The sequence below is a fragment of the Mustela nivalis genome, assembly GCF_964662115.1.
Source record: "Mustela nivalis genome assembly, chromosome: 3".
Classification (NCBI taxonomy): domain Eukaryota; kingdom Metazoa; phylum Chordata; class Mammalia; order Carnivora; family Mustelidae; genus Mustela; species Mustela nivalis.
This window is the reverse complement of record NC_139022.1, coordinates 98,976,993-98,996,960: the sequence shown is the minus strand read 5'-3', so window position 1 is coordinate 98,996,960 and position 19,968 is coordinate 98,976,993. Positions and strand designations below refer to the sequence as shown.

The 19,968-nt window shown below is 45.4% G+C and overlaps 1 protein-coding gene across 7 annotated transcripts in view; it reads left to right on the top strand.

Annotated features, from left to right (window-relative positions):
• Positions 1-1,844: 1,844 nt before the first annotated feature.
• Positions 1,845-19,968, top strand: part of SH3RF2 (SH3 domain containing ring finger 2) — a 128,581-nt gene continuing 110,457 nt past the window's right edge. For 2 of the 7 annotated variants that reach the window (XM_082726049.1, XM_082726048.1), the window contains exons 1-2: positions 1,936-2,080; positions 3,221-3,704. In XM_082726049.1, coding sequence (XP_082582175.1) covers positions 3,327-3,704 — 378 coding nt within the window. In that variant the 5' untranslated portion in view covers positions 1,936-2,080; positions 3,221-3,326. Of the gene's footprint in view, positions 2,081-3,220; positions 3,705-19,968 lie in introns of all 7 variants that reach the window. The other 5 variants (XM_082726046.1, XM_082726045.1, XM_082726044.1 and 2 more) reach the window with 5 other exon arrangements.

The window sequence follows — 19,968 nt, the reverse complement described above, 5'->3', positions numbered from 1 at the left end:
TTATTATGTGGGAAGCAATAATGGAAAGGAACACAGGCCCTGGGACTGGGCCAACCCAGGGTCAGATCAGAAGCTTTGTAATCCTAGGAAAGTTATGCCACCTACCTTATTGGGTGGTTGGGAGGATTTAATGAGATAATCTATTAAAATCTTAGCACTGGTCTGTGGCATACAGCAAGTGCTTCATAAATGTTACTCTTAAGGTTATGTGTGTGTTTGTCTTTATGCAAGCATGTGTGTGTGTGCATGTGGTGCAGATTTGGGCATCTAAAGGAGGCAGAATGTGTTTAAGAACAAGAGTGGGGAGGAGAGAGAATGTTGCCCACCCCTGCAGCAAGAGTTCTGGCACTGGAGCAGAACTTTCTAGAGGTTGAGGGGACTGCAGGGCAGCTCACAGAGGAGAGGGCTCAGCTTTACCAAGTGGGAAAAAGCGTAAGGGACAACAAAGGGCTTCAGACTACAGGAGGCTTCCTTATGAGCACAGAATTTATAAAAGTAGACATTAATTGAAGGAGACAGGCAACAGAGTGGATTTGATGTTGCTAAAGCCCCAAAAACCTTTCATAAAAGAGAGAGAAAAAAAGAGTTGAAAATGGTTTCCGAAATTGACATGTATTCAAATCAGGTCTCTGCTCAGAGGACAGATAACTTCATCTGCTCCATCCCAAAGCTCTCCCCTGTTGTGAACTCCATGCATCTTTGCTTTCTCAGAAATAACATGGAAGAACTTTGTAAAACATGTCACCCACCACCATCTGTTTTGGGGCCTCTTGATCCCCTCTTAAGATTTTCCCATGGAGTGGCAGCAAAGTACTTTCTGCATCATAAAGAATTGTCATCCTTAAGTTGAGAGAGAAGATACAGTAAAAAAAGAACACCAATTTCTAGTCCCAGTTCTGCCCCTAACTTACTGGGAATCTCTAGATCTCTCTGAGCCTAGCTGCCTCATTTGCAAAAGAAGTTGATTGGTCAGCTTGGGTCATTATCTTTTGACTTCCTGCCATCCCTGATGAGGTTTACCACCCTTCAACCGTCTCTCCTCCCCTTAAAGCTGTATCACCATAAGACACGGTAATGCAGAGCACAGAACACTTGTCTCTTGCTAGCTGTGACTCCTGGAGTAAGTTATTTGACCTCCCTGGGTCTCAGTTTCCTCAGCAACTGAGGATAAAGAAGAATGCAGTGTATTACCAGCTTGCTAAAAGGATTAAATGAGTTAGTGTGTAAGTAAAGTGGAACAGCGCTTGGCACAGATAAGAGCTACTCTGGGGTTAAGTAATAGTATCATGATTATTTACTTTATTGAATACCTATGTAACTTTACATGAAATGTATTATTGATAAATCAAGACATAAAAGTGTTAGCATTATTTGGGCTATAAAAAGATTCCAGTAGGCACCAGGCAGGAAGAGAGGCTGGAACCATTCCTTTTTCAAAGCCCTTCTGTGCTTTGATTTTTCAAAAATGTATATGTGCTACCATGATATGACTCTTTTTTTTTAAACTTAAAGAGTTTGAGCAAAGAGATCACAAAACTCTGTCTCAAATCTACAAATTCAAATAAGAACTATGTTTTTAAGGAGCAGTACTTTTTAGGTGGCTGGCTTATCTTTGTTATAGCTACCGTTAATATGTTTGACCTTTTCAGCAAATCCTTATAAAGGTTTAAAATAAACACAGTCACCTTGGCATGTTTGTAACTGAGCATGTTTCAACTTCTGGGAAAGGAGACAAAATGAGAAAAGTGAAAATATAAACTGTAAATATTTAGCCTTAAGGGTTGGCTTACATCTTGTCCCTTATAATCTTTTCCCAGAAATCAGCTCAGTTACATGAAGGGAAGATCAGTAGCAGAGAGTGAACTCAAGAGAAAAGTGCTCCCGACTGTCAGGCAGCGAAAGCGTTAACAGGGCTGAGTAAGGCGATCCTTGAAATGAGTAAGACTCAGAGTTGTTAAAGTTTTTAAAGCGCAGCAGCAGCAGCAGCGGCAGCTCCTGGGGAAAAGGCAGCGAGTTGGAGGGAGCCTGGCCAAGCAGAAGATCGTGCTGAGCTGAACTCAGCTGGGGTTACAAGCTCAAGGTTAGTGGCCCCCCGCACGTCTCCCCAGAGCTAACGTCTTTGGAGAGTTGTCTCAGGAAGGCAAGGTGCCATCTCTCATCCTGGTGTGTCAGGTTCTCTTTGCTGACTGGTGGGGCCCCCCACCCTCCCGCCAAACCTTCCAGGCTGCTGTGCACAGTTTTGGTGCTAGTGAGGGACAAATGACCTCTTCCCAGGAGACTTCTCTCAACTGGAGACTTCTTTCCAGACGTCTAAGAGGAAATGGTTTCTGGAATAAGGATGTTTTCAGACCACACACATACACTCACGAACACACGCAGGTACAGCAGCAGGCACAAACACACACACACACCTGTATACACTGCTCCATCTTGATTTTTGCAGGTTGTGACCGCAATCCAGAATTCCTGTCTCCTTCAGGTGAAACTGAGAACACTTGTCAAAGTAACTAAACAGGCCGTGTGACTTCATCTTGTGGGAGGAATATTGTCTTGGAGGCTAGAATAATCAGGGAAGATAAGGCAGGGGAGAGGGAGGGAGGGAGAGAAGGAGGGAGGGAAAAAGTTTCCAAGCATCCTGGCATGTAGTTAAGGCAAACAATTTTTGAAAATAGGTTTCTCATAGATATTTTTCTTGAACATTGCTAGAACAACATAATGGGGGAGGATGTATAGTGAAGGAAATAATTCTCCATCTGCATGAGATTCAGATAAACATATCAATGTAAATTTGTCTGCTTGTGCTGGAGATAACAGATAAACCTAAGGGAAGAAGGCCTAGATACCTTCATTCTGAGGAGGCCTTGATTTGAGACCCGAAACCAATTGTCTGGCAGGGAACGGGAGCGCCTTCCCAGCCCTAGGTGGGAGAAAGGAGCACATATGCCACTTCAACTGGCCACTCTTATCACTGCTCTTGCTTGCACACAGAAAAGCAGTGAGTAAGTCGTCAGTCACCGTGCTGAATGCTCCCTCTGAGATCTAGCAGGCAGGAGTTGAGCCTTCTACCTGCTAGCACTGAATCAGAATGAGTCATTTGAAACTTGGGTGCTGGAACAAAGTAACTTGCAGACTGTCTTATGAGACACTGCCTCCTTGTAGGTGGGATATACCTCCCGGAGCAGTCACATTCTTTTCCTCTCTTCCTTTCTTATTCAAACAGGCAAGAATTCTGACGCTCCCAAGAGACCGGATTTACCTCCCTGGCCCAGCTCGCCCTACAATGCGGACTTTCCCCCTCCGGGTCAGGACTGGAGTTTTAAAATAAAATGGATGATCTGACGTTACTTGATCTTCTGGAGTGCCCCGTGTGCTTTGAAAAGCTCGATGTCACAGCCAAAGTCCTCCCATGCCAGCACACCTTCTGCAAACCATGTCTCCAGAGGATTTTCAAGGCCCACAAGGAGCTGAGGTGCCCCGAATGCCGGACCCTGGTGTTTTGCAGCATCGAGGCACTGCCAGCCAACCTGCTGCTCGTGCGTCTTCTGGATGGTGTGCGCTCGGGGCAGAGCTTGGGAAGAGGGGGCTCCTTCCGCAGGCCCAGCATGCTGACCCCACAGGACAGCAGGAAAAGCAGGACTAACCCCAGAGGTCTGCAGTCCAGCCCTTTCCGCCTGGTGCCTAATATCAGAATCCACATGGATGGGGTAAGAAAGATTTTATTTGTTCATATCATGTCCATTTAGAGGTTGGATTTATGTATACCAGCAGCTAGGGATTATCTTCCTGTAGTTAGGTTTCAAAGAGTGCCGCCACTGATTCCCCAGAGATAAGTTTCTGTGGGCAGTGATCATTTTACCAAAACCTGGTGGAATCCTGAGCCTGTCTCATCCACCCAGGAATTCTTAGAATTGTTCAAGTCTCCTAGGCTCCTCCTGCTTCTTGTCTAGAAGGTAGTAGCACAAAGAAAGCCTTTGTGATTATTTTTCATCTTTCACTTCTGCTGTTTGCATCCAAAGCAGTGCATGGGAAATATACGGAGGAGGGGAAAAAGAAAGAAAAACAAATCCAGCTGCCTTTTGCTTTTGAGATCTTTGAGAAGTTAAATGTCAGGTTTTGTTTTAATTTTACCCAACCCCATCTTCCCACCCCAAGTCCTAAAGTGCTAGTATGACAGTGCTCGTTCATGATGCATTCGGGAAGCTATCAAGATAACTTGAACGCCCGAAGACTGTGCAGGAGGAACCCGTATCTGTGGGTGGACTGCTTGATCGGAAGGCTGGGCTGTGAAGTACAACACGTGTATACAGCAGCCCTGCAGATGTCTTCCTTTACAAAATGAATCAAACGTACTTAAAATGCTCCTCAGCGGCTGCCATGACCGCAAGGGCCCAGGAGTGGCGCACGGGAGATCCTAGTCGTGTGTTTGGTGTTTGGATAGTGCAAATCGCTCTGGCCAGCCGTGCACAGGGCTCCGGAGGGAAGGTCTCCATCTGACGTGGCGGCGAGCCTTTTGTGGGAAACTGTGTTAAGGGCACATCTCAAGAGGAGGACGCAGTCCTTGTGAGCCCTGTGGGATTATGCACACTGTAACCCCAGGAGTCATTGTGTCAAAGTAGACACAGAAAGCCGTGACCTGGGTGGCCGGCACACTTAGAGAGTCAAGGCTGGCTTCTGTGAAGTCTTACCTAAAGCGAAGCGCTTTAAAGCCAACGGCAGAGTCCCTCAGCTCTGTTGTGAAGAGTAACAGCGGGTGGAAGGGTCATCGCGGATTCCTTCCCGCACAGGAGAATCGGCTTATGATGTGCTGTCAGGACACTTGTAAAATGTTCCTTTCAACAGCTCACCCCCTCCTGTTCAGTGCATCTCTAAGCTGCCCTTGCAGTAGGGGAATGTGGCAATGGTCAAAAACGAGAGCGGGAAGAAACGGGCATTGGTGTGATTTCTTCACTGCAGACTTTTTATTGCCATTGTACTGTGCTCCTCTGTGTGACCACATTCCAGAAAAGGGCTTGGCATCCTTCTTTCTTTCAGGCTTCCTGTTAGCCCAAGGACTACTCATCAATCAGAATCCACAGGCCTGCAAAAGGCAGGGTGTGGGTAGGCAGCAAACTTCTCTCAAGTGCCTTGTTTGTAGAGAATGGGGCTCCATGGAGGTCAGCAAATCCTCCTTTGAATTTCTAAGACACAGCAACCACCCCTCCCCCACCCAGCAAGGTCTGACTTGGCTCCTGGTGGAGTATCTTCACCGCTAAGAAAGTGTTGCTAAACTAGGAGGAGGCAAGTCCCTAACCTCTTGGAATGTTTTTGTTCAGGTTTTTATCTTTTCTGATGTGGCTGTGTTAAGAAAAGGTAGCCACAGAGGTATCCAGGGCTGCCAAGTTTTTGAACCGTAGAAGATTCCAGGCCCCTCCTGGCATAGGGAACTGTGGGACTGAGAGGTGGTGATATGTAAGAGACAGCCGGTAAGATACTGCATGTCCCTGGAACTCTTTCACAAGGACTTGTAATATCAGACAAAGGTGCCAGTGACGGGGTCGTGCCCATCATCTGAGCCGCACTGGAACAAGTCCTCGTCGGGAGACAGCAGCCCAGAAGCAGGCTGTGGGCGGCTGCTGCTTTCAGGCGGGCCCTGCCTTAGTCAAGATACTCTGCAAGAGAGCAGAGCTGGCAGCCTCCCCCAGCCACCCCCGTTGCCTTCGTTTTCTTAGCCATCCTTCCTTACTTGAAGTGGCTCCTCTCATCCCTTTCGCCTCTCTCAATGGGGTTGTGAACAGACCTGTTCCTGCATGTAAATATGGTTGTCATTCTGCAGCCTGTCTCTGCTTCCAAGAATGTAGCTGTCTTTCCTGTGAGGGCACAAGCAGGCATGCCTCCCTCAGTGAAAAGAACTGAGTCTTGTCTGGGATGCCGCACTGTCCTGAGAGGCAGAGGAGGCACTGGCATCCTCGGTCAGATCCTCGCCCTCTCTGCCTCCTCAGGTTACCTAGTTCAGTCAGCCCCTGGTAATACTTGCTCCCTACCTTCCTCCAGGACAGTATGAAAATTATCTTTGCAACACACTCTCAGTGTCTTCGAAAACACATGTCCTGTAAATGCAGAGTATCATCATTATCATTAATTTAAACCTGCTGTATGACTTTGGACAAGCCACTTAAGTTTGCTGGGTCTCAATTTAAAATTCTATAAAATCGGAAAATATATTGTAAAAACAGAGAGCCATTGTGAGGCTTAACTAATTAGTGTTTACATAGCACGTTGAGATCCTTAGATGAAAGGCATTTGGAAGATCATTATCATAGTAAACATTATTATTGACTGTTTATTGTGCCCTGCTGTGCATGAGGAATTCCACAAGACACAGAAGGAGTGATAGCGCTTGGCAGGACGGTGAAATGGGTATTATTACTGAGCTTCAGTCTGGGACGAGTCCAGCCCAGGATAATACTAAGTATAAAGTACTCCCTGAAGAGGGCATAAATAACCTGTTGTCGCAGGGTACCATTTTGTAAAACACCTTTTCCAGGGGCCACGGTCTTAACCTGACATTCTCTAAGAGTTCCCTTCCCTCCCTGTCTGGGAGTTCGTGAAGCCCAAAGCCTGTTCTGCTCACCCAGGCTCATCTAATAGACAAGCTCGTCGGGATTTTCTGTTGGCTCAAAGAAGCCCGGTGCTTCTCGTGCCAGTCGGCATGCCAGATGGATCCAATAGTCCCACTTCCTGGTGCCAGCCAAAGAGAGAAAAAACAGTCCATTGTGCCTACCTGTCCAAAACCCTCCCAAGCCTACTGGGTAAAAAGAAAACCTGAGGCATGGCTGTCGGTTCCTACAGCATGCGGTTATTTCAGACCAACAGGTAAGATCAACAGACCCTTGGACAGCCTCCCGCCACGCAAACCCTACCAGTTCTTACTGCTTCCCTCACAGCAGTTAGGCAGAAGGAACTTTGCATGCCTTCGAGAAGATTACAGCCTCCTGAATAGCTGATCTCTCTTCCTCCTTACTGTGTGAATTTTTAGAAATATTTCTGAATTAAGACAGGCAGGAAAGCAGTGAAACTTGCAAGCTTAGATTTGAAAAATAGAAGAATTCAAATCCTCCTGCTGCTGCTCGACAGTTGTATACTTTGGGTGAGTCCCTTGAACCTCAGGGCCTCAATTCCCCATCTGTGAATTGAAGATAATAGTAGCGCCTACTTCAGAGGGTTGCTGGGAGAAATAAATGAGGTGATTCATGTCAATTAGCTCTTAGCACGGGGACGGCTCATGCTCGGCAAATGTTAGCTGGTATTGTTATTGAAGTGACTCAGGACTTTTCGCTCTAAATTGCGCGTCCTCTTTCACCCGCTTGTTAATAGAGTGCCATCCAAAGATGGTCCCTGGTATCCTGATTTCTGGCCTGTTTGATTTTTCTCCACATGACCCATGGCTGTGATTCAGATGTGTGATTCTTCCCAACTTGCACTGGCTTAGCAGCCCACTTCCAAGACCCTGAAGGAGCTAGGAACTGATTCCAGGAGAAAACTCGCTAGCAGGCTTCTCTCCCCAAATAACAAGCTCAAACGAACACCTCATGTAGGTGAAGAACTTAACATTCCCAACATCTCTGATTCTTCTGTAACTTCTCTAGTTGCCCTTCTCCTGCCTCTCTATCCCCAGCACAAATGTCTCTGCCCCAGGTCTTGCAGGGCCAGACTTTCTCTCTTCTTTGTTACACATCATGCCAACCACACACATTTCTGTCTCGCTTGCCCCAGCTCAGCGAGAACACACCTGCCACCTCCAGCGCACAGACCAGGTGGCTGTGTCCTAGAAACTTCTTTAGCTGGTGTTGCAAGCACCTGAGGGGGGGAAATCAGGTCAGAAAACACACAAGGGAATTGAGCTAAGTAGAAACCAGAAGGTATCCAGCTTCTTCTCTGGGTCTCAGCTGCTGTGTCCTGTGACAGAGACAGTGCTTTCTGCAAAATTGGCAAGGAGACTAAAACTAACCCAAGCCTCTGAAAACAGCAAGCAGAGGCCACCTGGGTCAGCAAGGACCGCATGCGACAGGTGGAGGAAGACATAAAGCAGGAGCTAAGGTGGAGAAGTCAGGAGACCCAGATGGTTCTCCACCTTCACACACATTGGTGCATCTTTTTAAAAACCATATGGTGCCAAATTGGCTCTGCCCCCAGCCTCTCTCTGTGTACATCTTTCCTAGTTACAATCCCTTCCCTTTTATTATTTACCATAATGTTAGGGATATGTCATCAGATAGAGCTGGGTTTGTGCTGGGATTCAATTTGCTTTAGGCAGGTCACTTAACCTCTCTTACCCCCAGTTTCCATGTTTGTATAATGGAGATAATAATGGTGTGCATCTATCATGAGCCTATTGTAAGATTAAAATGAGATAATGTATGTAAAATGAGTACAGATGCCTGGCACATCACAGATGCTGATAAATGTTAGCAACAGAAAATAACAAAATAGTAACAGTAGAGGAGAGAGTCTGCTGGCATGGGATTTGGAGTTCAGCCTCACATAACCATCCAGAGACTTCCATTTAAAAATGAAGCAGAGGGGATAGGGAAAGGAAGGGGAGTTTTAAAAAAACAAGACTATAGTGATAGAAAATAATGGTTCTGAGTGGTTGCTGGAGACAATGGTGTTTCGAGAGACAATGTGACCAGAAAGGGTCATGAGGGAGTTTTCTTCAGTGAGGCAACTGTTCTGTACCCAGACAATGGTGGTGGTTATAGGAGTCCAGGTATCTGTTAAAATTCACAGGCATGTATACCAGGAAAGAAAAAAAGAGTCTGTTTTACTGTCTGATGTTTAAAATATTTTTTAAGATGGGAAGAGAGCTCTTGTACACATCTTATAGTCTCTACCTGATATCACCTGGCCCAGTCTGATTTCCTTTCATCTCTTCGCGGACTGGGTCAGTGCTGGTTTTGAGGACTTGGCCATCATTTGAATGGCCAGGGTAGTTTCTGCAGGTGCGTTCCTCTGTGTTTTAACGAGCGATCCTATTACCTGTTTCAGTTTTCTCATCAGTTAAAGCTGTCTGGCCGAAGGGTGGGACACGCACAGCAGCTCCGCTCCCAGAGGGTGGCCAAGGCAGAGGGGTGGGGCGGCGGGCTCTCCCAACGCAACCTCAATTACCTACCACTCAGGGCAGGTCACCTAAGGGATTAGCCAACACATATTTTTGTGTTGTTTTCCTTTCCTCTTAGGAAAGGTTCCCTGCCCATACGGCCCTTCATAGGATAGAGAGATGATGCGAGCAGGAGGTAGAACGTTTGTTCAGTCATTTTACTCACAAAAAGCATGTTCATCTCTCCCGTTGCAGACGCCACTGCATAACTTTGGGCTGAGCTGGGCCCCGTTCAGATACAGCTCTCCTCACTTTCCTTCTCATTTTCTTTCTCATTCCTTTCTTAAATCATGCATACGTATTAGAGCAGTCTTTCACAAGGCATGATCTACACGCTACAGATGGATGTTCTTTCAAGCTCAGGGTCAAACAAACTCAAGCTTAAAACAGAGCTAAACAGGGGCACCTGGGTGGCTCAGTCAGTTAAGCATCGGCCTTCGGCTCAGGTCATGATCCCAGGGTTCTGGGATTGAGCTCTGCATTGGGCTCCCTGCTCAAGCGAAGAAGGAGTCTGCTTTTCCTTTTCTTGCTCTCCCCCACCCCCAACTCATTTTCTCTTTTTCTCACTTTCTCCCTCAAATAAATAAATAAAACCTTCACACACACAAGAGAACTAAACTTTTTTTTCTTTGTAGCAGCACTTGTCAGAACTTTTAGCATGTTGATAAAGTAGGAATCTCTAAGTGATAAACTATAATAAGAAATGTTTCCCACATTTCTTTGACAGTGGCATGCCCCTCTCCTCCCTTTTATTAATACCTTGAATAGTATTAATTATACATGCGACAAATTTGGGAAAATGTCTCCTACTAATGCAAAGGCAGCTGAGCCCACAAAGAGAAACTGTGTTGTAATTAAAAACTACGGACTCATTCCAAGAAGAGTTTCAGGCAAGTTCTTGCTATTAGAAGATATTTTTGGAATTGAAACTCACTGTCACCACCTTCTGTAGTGTTTCTTTAGCTCCTATCAGTGTCCAGCTGTGTAAGCACTAGGGGAAGACAGCAAAGTTAGGATTTTCACCTTTCCAGTGCTTACTTTCTAGTGGCAAAACCAACTAGTCAATAACACACACACACATATATATATATACATAAGTGGATATTTATATACATATATATATAAATGTGTGTGATACACACACACACACACACACACACCCCTGACTCAGAGATATTACCCATTAGACCCGGCTCCAGTAGGAAGGGAAGGCAGCATTTCAAGTAAGAACATGACCCTGTACCTTTGGCGCTGTCAAACCATTAGAAGATGTGTTACAATTTTCTTTATAGCACTTAAGGGAAAAAGGAAATAGTACCATGTTTGATATTCACTGTAAGATACATCCAATTTTAGAAACGTTAAGATATAAAGAAAGGGGTAGCTTACGTATTGTCTGATTCCATTTATATAAAATTCTACAAATGGCAAACCACATAGTTATTTGGTGAGGGATAATGCAAATGTTTTATGTGGTAGTGTATAGGTTTGTCTAAATTTATCAAACCGTACACTTAAGAATAGTTGCATTTTTTTCCTCTACAAATTATAACTCAGTAAGGTCAATTAAGACAGGGAAGTCTTAGACTCAAGAAATGATGATTTATTAAAATGATGATTAATAAATGACATTTACTAAAATGTCAGTGAGGTGATTCAGTTTGAGAGAAATGAAACTTGGCCAACCAAAAGAAATTTCCTAGAAAAAAACAGGTGTTTTAATGGTCAGGAAAGACATGGTCAGGGGGTGAAAAGGCAGCATCTGTTCTGGGCACGTGGGTGCTAGGTAAGACAGGACAGGAATAGCTGGAGTAGAATCAGAGTTGGAGGAGAGGGAGAAGGAAACAGACACAGTAGAGACCAGGTAACTGGATACCTAGCCTCAGACCACCACTGGGAAGACACATGTTGGGTACTCTGTATGGTAAAGTCTCTCCACAGCCACACTGGTTCTGTGTCATCTCGTGGCCCATGGGCTGTATCTGCCTAAGGGATTCAGTGCAGCCAAACACTGCTAAAGTGGCTGGCTGAGCTTACTGGGCAAGTGAGGAGCCGTGTCCACCTCCTGGCAGACACAGCCATTTTCCCCCACTGAAATGGCTGGGATACCCAGTAACCCTAGCAGATAGGAATGGCAGCCAGTGTGTACAAAGTAGGTGGTAGAGCACAGGCAGGGAAAGAAAAGTCCCTTTGTCATGGGCAGGTTCCTGCAACTTGGGTCTGTGTGTCAGTCCCAGGGGATACAGCTCCAGACCCCAGCCCAGAAGCCAGGGTGTTCAACAGAAATCTTCTTTTTTTTTTTTTTTTTTTTTAAGATTTTATTTATTTATCAGAGAGGGGTGGGGGGAGAGAGCAAGCACAGGCAGACAGAATGGCAGGCAGAGGCAGAGGGAGAAGCAGGCTCCCTGCCGAACAAGGAGCCCGATGTGGGACTCGATCCCAGGATGCTGGGATCATGACCTGAGCCGAAGGCAGCTGCTTAACCAACTGAGCCACCCAGGCGTCCCCAACAGAAATCTTCTAAGCATCTGCTCCGTACCAGGCTCCGTCTTAAAAGCCCACACCGTTGCAACCTCATACCACAGATGCTCCTGGCCTCAGACTCGAGGACTCAATTATTAGCTGAGTTCGCCTCTGATCTCTGTCATTTCTCCAGTCTTTTATCTAAGCCCAAGAGGAACAAGCAGAGCACCCAGCCCACAGCCTGGCCCATATTAGGAACCCCCAAATATTTTATAAATGAATGAGTAAATAAATGAATACCTTCATGTCTGTGGTTGACCTCATGGAATCATGGAATAACTCTTGATGATGCAAGAATGAACTCTTCATGAATCAAGCCATTAGAGAGCTATGGGAGGAATGAGCAGCACATTATTTTTGGTGTAAAGTCATGCAGTGACTGAAATCTTCTAGATGTGAACCACCTTACTAATACCTTTCTGGGTGACAGCACTCTCTGAAAGACACAGTGGGCCAAGTTCAAAACCACTTAGCTCAGGAATCGCTAACCCTCCGAGTATAGGAAATGCCACTCCATGTATGGCTAAACTTTGCATCAGATACCAAAAATTTTGTGTGCTCCTTTGATCTTGGGAGAAACATTATCTTGAGTTAATTGACACTTAGTCACAGGGATACCAATGACAAAAATAAAGATGCTGTGAAAGAATTTGCTGCTAGAGTTGTTAGCTGAATTGACCTGGCCTCCAGTAGGAAGGGAAGACAGCATTTCAAGTAGGAACATGGCCTTGTAACTTTGGCACTGTCAAATCGACATCACACATATATTATAAAATATACGGATTTACCACTTCAGTCATTTTAGGTGTGCAGTTCAGGGGCATTAATTCACTTACGGTGGTGTGCAACCATCACCACTGTTCATCTCCAGAACTTTTTCAGCATTCTATACTGAAACTGTACCCATTAAGTAATAACTCCATTGCCCTAAGTACGTGTGTGTGTGTGTGTGTGTGTGTGTGCGTGTGTGTTTTCAAACTTCTTTCTGAATAAGAAGGAAAAGGCATTTTAGTATTGTTTTTAAAATATATATTCTAATTTTCTGCTGCTTCTGAGCTTAGTCTTCCAATAAACTAAGTAAATAAGTATGTTGTGATTCAAAACAATGGCTCTCAACTCATGTACCGACTGTGCTTCTGGGTAAGTTACTAAGCGACTCTGAGCATTATTTCTATAAAATGGAAACAGAAAGCTCATCTCCTCGGGTTATTAAATCGGAAGATTTAACAAATTGATACCTGTAAAGTGCTTAGCCAAGGTCTGGACAAAGTAAGCTCCTAGTAAAGGCTAACTGTCCACTTGCACTCCCTTCTAAAGTATCAGCACACTTACTGCATTTGGACTGCTGTTTTACCACGTTGTAGACATGGAGTAACAGCGATCAGGGCCTCCTTCAGAGGATAAATCGAGATACTTCTTGTAATGTTCTTAGCACGGGACATGACACACAGTAAGCCCAGTGACAGTGAATGTGAGGCATGGTTGCTGTTACTTCCCATTCATTCAACAGATATGTTAGAATGCTTTTTATGAATAAGACCCTTTTCTGGGCTCCAGTGACGAACAAAAATAAGTAACATATGATCTTTGCTCTCAAAGAGCTTACGGTCTTTCGAGAGAGCCATGTGAACTAAAAATTATGATGCAGTTAATAAATCTTGAAGGACTCACTGTGGGTCAGATACTGGGTGAAGCACTTTTACTTAGCGGAGTCTCACTTAATACTTTCTACAGGCCCCTGAGATGGGTGCTCCTATTGCCTCTACCTTCATGTAAGAGATTTGTGCTCAGTTTATGTTCAAATAAGATAACATATGAGAAAACTGTTACAGATAAAAATTTATAGCATCCTCTATCTGTGTTTGGGGTAGTTAGGGAGGTTGCAGATGGTCTGATTCCTAATCACCCAGGCATTCACAGAAACCTGTGATACTGAGGATTGCAATCCTCAGAATAACCGAGAGGCACATACTTTGGGTGGTGAGTCCTGACACCATAGTCCTGATGCTGCTGGTTTTGGACCCTGTACCTTTCAGCCACCGTACACATGTGCAGCATGGAAAGCCAAGAGAAGAGATGAGAGAACCTGGACAATTCACTGTTACTCTCCCTTGAGAGGCTCATGGGAAAACTTTAGCCTAGAGAGCAGAAGAATCAAGGCATATACTCCTGGGGTGCCTCAAACAGATCACCCCAGCCCAGAACCAGGGGTTCAGCCAGGCGAGAATGAAACTCTCCACCAGTCAGGAAACTGGCCCACGTGGCCACTGCAGCCCATGCTTAGGTCTCAGTGTAACCTTCACTCCTCTGGGAAGTCAGCCCTCTTTCAAAGTCCTAATCTGGCCATAGGTTCCTCCTCAAGTTCCCAGAGGCCCCAGTTCTCTGGCTTCCACAGCACACATCAGACGGTATAGCATTTTCCAGTCACTTCTCTCTGCCACTGAACTATAAGCTCCATAAGGTTAAGGAGGTATCTTGTCTCCTCTGTCCCTAGCAGACTGGCTGAAATGCAAACAGCTTTCAGTAAATATTTAATGACTGAACACGTGCTGCTTGCCTTGTTGTAAGAAGCTGCAGTTAGATTCAGCAGCTTTATGGCTCAGGAGCTCCTGATGTTTTCCCCTGAGGCTAGAGGGAAAGGGGATATACCAGCCATTTTGTTCCCAGGATCCCTTCCAGCCCCTGTCTTGTTGACAAGGGTGTTTCTTGATGTCAAGCCAGGTGTGTTAGGAATGGCACGTAGGTGCTTACCGGGGATTCAGAGGTAATTGGGAGGTGAAAAAAGAAGTCAGACCAGAATGGAGCCAGAGAGAGCACCAACTGCCTGACGTGCCACAACCCTCTGAGCAGGGTGCCCTGGATCTGCAGAATGAAGGATGATATCGATGCACACATGGAAGTATTTTAATTGGTTGCCAAGGCAATGCAGCAGAATCAGTGGGCACGGGGCAAGAATAGAACTCTGCAGAGCTGTGTTCAGGAGGGGTGTTGCTGATACCACCAAGCTGCATGGATCTGAGAAAAGCAAGGCTGCCCTCAATCTCATTTGGGACTTCTGCTTAATTAACAGGAAAGGTGAGAAAAGGAGGGGCAGAAGAGAAAACTCCCTTCCTGGCTCTCTGGAGGAGCAGGAAGGACCATCTTCTGAATTTCAAATTTCTCCTTGGAGTGGTAAATTCCCATACATGAGGGAAATCCATGTGGACTGTCTCCATGCTTGAAGGCAGGGGGAATAGAGTGAGTGAAGAATGGAGGGAGATGGCCGCGTTCTCTTCCTCCTGAGAGATCATAGAAAGACCTGGGACACAGAAGCCTGCCTTTGAACAGGAAGGACATTTCCCATCTTCTTCTTTTCTGAAGATTCTGAAACACTAGGATTTCATTTTCATTGTTGTTAAATTTTGCAGTTGAGACATGTTCTGGGTTTCCTGTCTTCCCCATTCTAATGGTTATGCCAAGGCCCAGCAAAGCAAGTAGACCTCATCCTGTGCAATGTTTGTCCTGATTGCTTGGGCAAGGAGGGAGGGACCAGGAAGGAGAGAAGCCAGACAGGACGAGGACGTGGTTACCAGTCAGCACCTTAGCCAACAGCCATCACATGGTTCATTCATACACTCGCCAGGCACTGTGCGAGATAGCCATGGTTTTCCTTAAATCCTCCAAATAACCCGTGGAGGTCGGTGATATTTTCTCACTTTAGAAAAGTGGCTAGGAAGTGTCAGAACCAGGATGTGAACCAGGTCTACCTGCTTCCAAGGACTGGGCTCTTAACCAGATCAGTCCAGGGGACCAAGACAAGCATGGTGGTTCCCTTGGAGTTCCACGGAGCACTGCACTAACTACCATTGCTGGGTGGGAACTGTTGGCACCAAGAGTACCATTCTAATGTTGCTGATAAGCTTCCAGAGTATAATGTCATCTGTGGCCAGCTCAGTTCCATGTTAATGAAATGCTGTGTCTTGACTGGGTGCCACTTGGTCAGAAACTTAAGGTTTTAAGTAGTAACAATGAGTTTAGATGATTAGGGAAACGAGACAGGAGGAATGGAGTCAGAGAAAAGAGGAGGTTAGAGAAGAGAAAGGCAGAAAAGTTTGCATCTATGATCTACACTGGGGTAACAGAAACCAGGGAGGGAAAGGAGGAAAGGGAAGCAAAATAATCAAGGGGCCAAGTCCACAAGGGCCAGAATTTGGGGAGATAACGTTATCAGGAGCTAGAACAAGCCCCGATCCAGAACTGCTCTCCTTTGCCTAGAAATGTAAACAGAGTCAGAACAAAATATTTAGGTTCCATTCCTCTTGGAAACCCGTCATCTGGACAGGCAAAGTGGCCCATTATAGGCGGGGACAAAAAGAGCCTGAAATTCAGGAAAGTCAGCTTCTAATCCTACCTTAGCCGAAAAACCAGCCATGTGACATGAAATGCATCTGAGTTCTTAATAGATGTTCACAGCTACTGCAGTTACAGGAAAAGTCCCAGATTCTCTGAACCTCCAGATTCTAGCATCTCAAATGTAAAACTTGTCCTTTTCGTATTTTACAGAGTATGATGCTCAAGAATTTGGATTTACGTTTTTCAGAAATAAAAGTTTCTGGAAAAATAGGTACCACCAGTTATGGGCCCTAAGAGTCTTCAAGGGGCTGTGCTAAATACTTCATCTGCAAAATTTCAAATCCGCAGAGCAACACTGTTTTACAGACAAGGAAACGGAGGTTCAAGAATACTGAGTAGTGGGGCGCCTGGATGGCTCAGTGGGTTAAGCCGCTGCCTTCTGCTCAGGTCATGATCTCAGGGTCCTGGGATCGAGTCCCGCATCGGGCTCTCTGCTCAGCAGGAAGCCTGCTTCCCTCTCTCTCTCTGCCTGCCTCTCCATCTACTTGTGATTTCTCTCTGTCAAATAAATAAATAAAATCTTTAAAAAAAAAAAAAAAAAAGAATACTGAGTAGTTTGCCCAAAGTTACTCATGTAGACTGACTCCAAGCCCACATTCTTGACCACTCTTGACATTATGCTGGTTAACCTTGCAGCAACACTAGCTCTGCCTCTCTTATGCAAAGAGTATAAACAGCATATGCCTTCTTTAATGTATTAATGTGGCATTTGTAAATTTCTCTCAGGTCATGTAACCTTTGTAAATCTTGTCACTCCAGAACTACATAAGACCAACCATATGTGCAGGGATTGAGTGAGGCTTCTAATTCCTTTGTATTCTAGAGTGACATGTCTAAAAGAGATCTTAAATGTCCTCCAAGCCAGCCATCCACCTCTCCTGTACTTCAGCCCTCTCAGACTTGCCACAGAACTGGTGCATTTAAATCTCCAGCATGGGGGAGTCTTCTGGGCCTGAACACACTCTGTTCCCTCCACCTCTGACAACAGTATTAGAAACGTCTTCCTGAAACTGAGCCAACAAAACATACTTGTCCTTTCTTTCCATGAGTGACTACAGGTTGGTGAAGGCAGCTAGAAGAGGTGCATTTTATTCTTATTTCTTATCTTCTTCAGGCTGAAATACTTCACTTAGTTCATCTAGTGAGCTGGTTTTTCAATATTCTTAACCCAGGGGTGAGATTGAAGAAAAAGAGCAGGAATGTGAAGTCGTAGTAGTTGATTAGAAATCCCATTTCTACCTCTTGTTAGCTGTGAGACCTTACGCAAGTCATTTAATCTCTCTGAGCCCTGATCTCTCCCTCTGAGAATGGAGTAATATTACCTGCCACATATGTTGGCTCTGAGGATTAAATAAGATACTACACATGACACACTCAAGGACCAGTCCGTGAATGCCTGCTGAATACATGTGAATGATTTTTGTTATTCTTCCCTATTATAGTTGCCAGTCTCTCTGCATTGGTATTCATCTTATTTCACTGAGAGCACCCGGTCCAGGGTCCACTTGCTTTCTGTTTAAACCAGGCACAAATAAGCTTAACAGAGTTTTGTCCTCTGAAAGATCTCTGAAGTATTTATACACTGGGTTTCGGGTGGCTTCAGGAAGAATTGCCAGACTCCTAGAGAATCTGTCTTGGGATCTCCTCCCAGTGAAGAATCTCTAGGTATAACAAGCATTGCTAAAGCAACACTTTAACAGGAACGTTATTCTTGCAAACACCAGAGAACATACCTTTTCTTTGGCTCTAAGTTTTGGAGGGCACATTTAACATTTCTGTGGGTGTATGGTAGGCTGCTGGCATAAACTCAATAAAATGAAGATATTCTGCACTGTAGTAATAATACCCCTGGTATGCAGTCATGACCTAAACATATATTGAGTGTTTGCAAGGTGCCAGATACTAAACAAGGCACTACAGTATGACCATAAACAAGATAGACATATAATGTACACTCTCCCAGGAAAGATGAAAAGAACCAAGAACTCCATGGTCTTAGTTGGTACCCCAGAATCAGACCCTGTCACGAAGACTGAGTGCCTACAGATGATTTGGGAGGTGTAATGACATTGGCAGGAGAGTGGAGATATACAAAGGAGGGATGATGGCTAGTCAAGGTGTGCTATGAAGCTGGTTACCACAGAGGGTGACTGGAACTTCATCCTTTAGGAAAGCTCTGGAAAGTAGTTCAGAATTATCCTGGCCAAGAGGTGAAAGATCTTGGGTATTTATATCCATATGCCTGTCAGTCATTGGTTAAGAGATGCCCCAAGGAGTGAAGTAGATTCTAGAATCTCAAGGGAGGCTTCCTAAAATTGTAGGAGCCCACTATTGCAAGTCAGGCTGGATTGCACTGAAATGGTAAAAGTATCTGAAAAAAGGTGGGTTGAGTACCATCTGCATTACGCGTACACACTGAATTACCAAAATCACAAATTGTGATAAATTTGCTGTGTAAACTAACTCTACACAAAGGTTTGAAATAGAGGGTAAAAGGGAAGGTTTCTGACCAGAGTAGTCCGAGAACACCGAGGCATTTTTGCCGAGACCTGAAGGATGAGAGGAAGCCCATTGAGCAGAGAACTGGATTGCAGCTCTGGAGAACATCCTGAGTCCTGTGCCCAGAGGGCAGAGGGCGCTTAGAATCTGGGGAACTGACTAGAGACCCAAAGGGCTGTGGGGAGTGGGGGAGAGTTGGTGGGGAGCAGTAAGGTGAGCAGTATGAAAAACGGCTGCAGGGGAAGGTCTAGAGGGACCAAGGTGCCATGGTGATGAAGGGAGATTGGATCCTACTTCTAATGAGAAAGATCCAAGATGAGAGCTGACCTGATACCCAGTTTAATATATACTTTGGCTCCTGTGTGGGAAGTTAATATCTGGGGGACAAGGATGGAAATAGAAGATCAATTCTAGTCTTCTGTCTGGGGCGCCTGGACTGAGATGGTGACAGTGATAGAGATAAGTGGATGGATATGTGAGCAAATCTGGAAGCAGAAACAGGAGAATCTGCTGCAGTTTGGTTTCTTTCTGTGTCACTCACCTTCACTGTGCTAAGCACTTCCATTTAACTCTTGCAACCTCTGTGTGAGGATTACCTTCCTCCCCATTTTACAGGTGGGAAGACTCAGGTTTGGGAAGATTAACTTGCTGAAGGTCACACCAAGAATAAGAGACAAAGTGCTCTTAAGGAGCTCTGTTGTAGCATTAAAACCGAGAGGTGGGGTTTGGCCACATGTCACTCTCTCTGAATGTGTATGTCACTGTTTGCTTCAATAGTATTCACTTGCAGGATGTCCGTGAAGCAGAGGGAAAATCACAGGCATTAGGGATGCCTGGGTGGCTCAGTTGGTTGGGCATCTGCCTTTAGCTCAGGTCATGATCCCAGGGTCCTGGGATCAAGCCCTGTGTTGAGCTTCCTGCTCATCGGGGAGTCTGTTTCTCCCTCTCCCCGTCCCCCACTCCTGCTCTCTCTTGATATCTCTCTCTCGCCAATAAATAAATAAAAATCTTTAAAAAGAAAAATCAGGGCGCCTGGGTGGCTCAGTGGGTTAAGCCGCTGCCTTCGGCTCAGGTCATGATCTCAGAGTCCTGGGATCGAGTCCCGCATCGGGTTCTCTGCTCAACAGGGAGCCTGCTTCTCTCTCTCTCTCTCTCTCTCTCTGCCTGCCTCTCTGCCTCCTTGTGATCTCTGCCTTTCAAATAAATAAATAAATAAAATCTTTAAAAAATAAATAAATAATAAATAAATAAAATAAAGTAAAAAGAAAAACCACGGGCGTCTGGGTGGCTCAGTGGTTTAAGGCCTCTGCCTTCGGCTCAGGTCATGGTCTCAGGGTTCTGGAATCAAGCCCCGCGTCGACCTCTCTGCTCAGCGGGGAGCCTGCTTCCTCCTCTCTCTCTCTGCCTGCCTCTCTGAC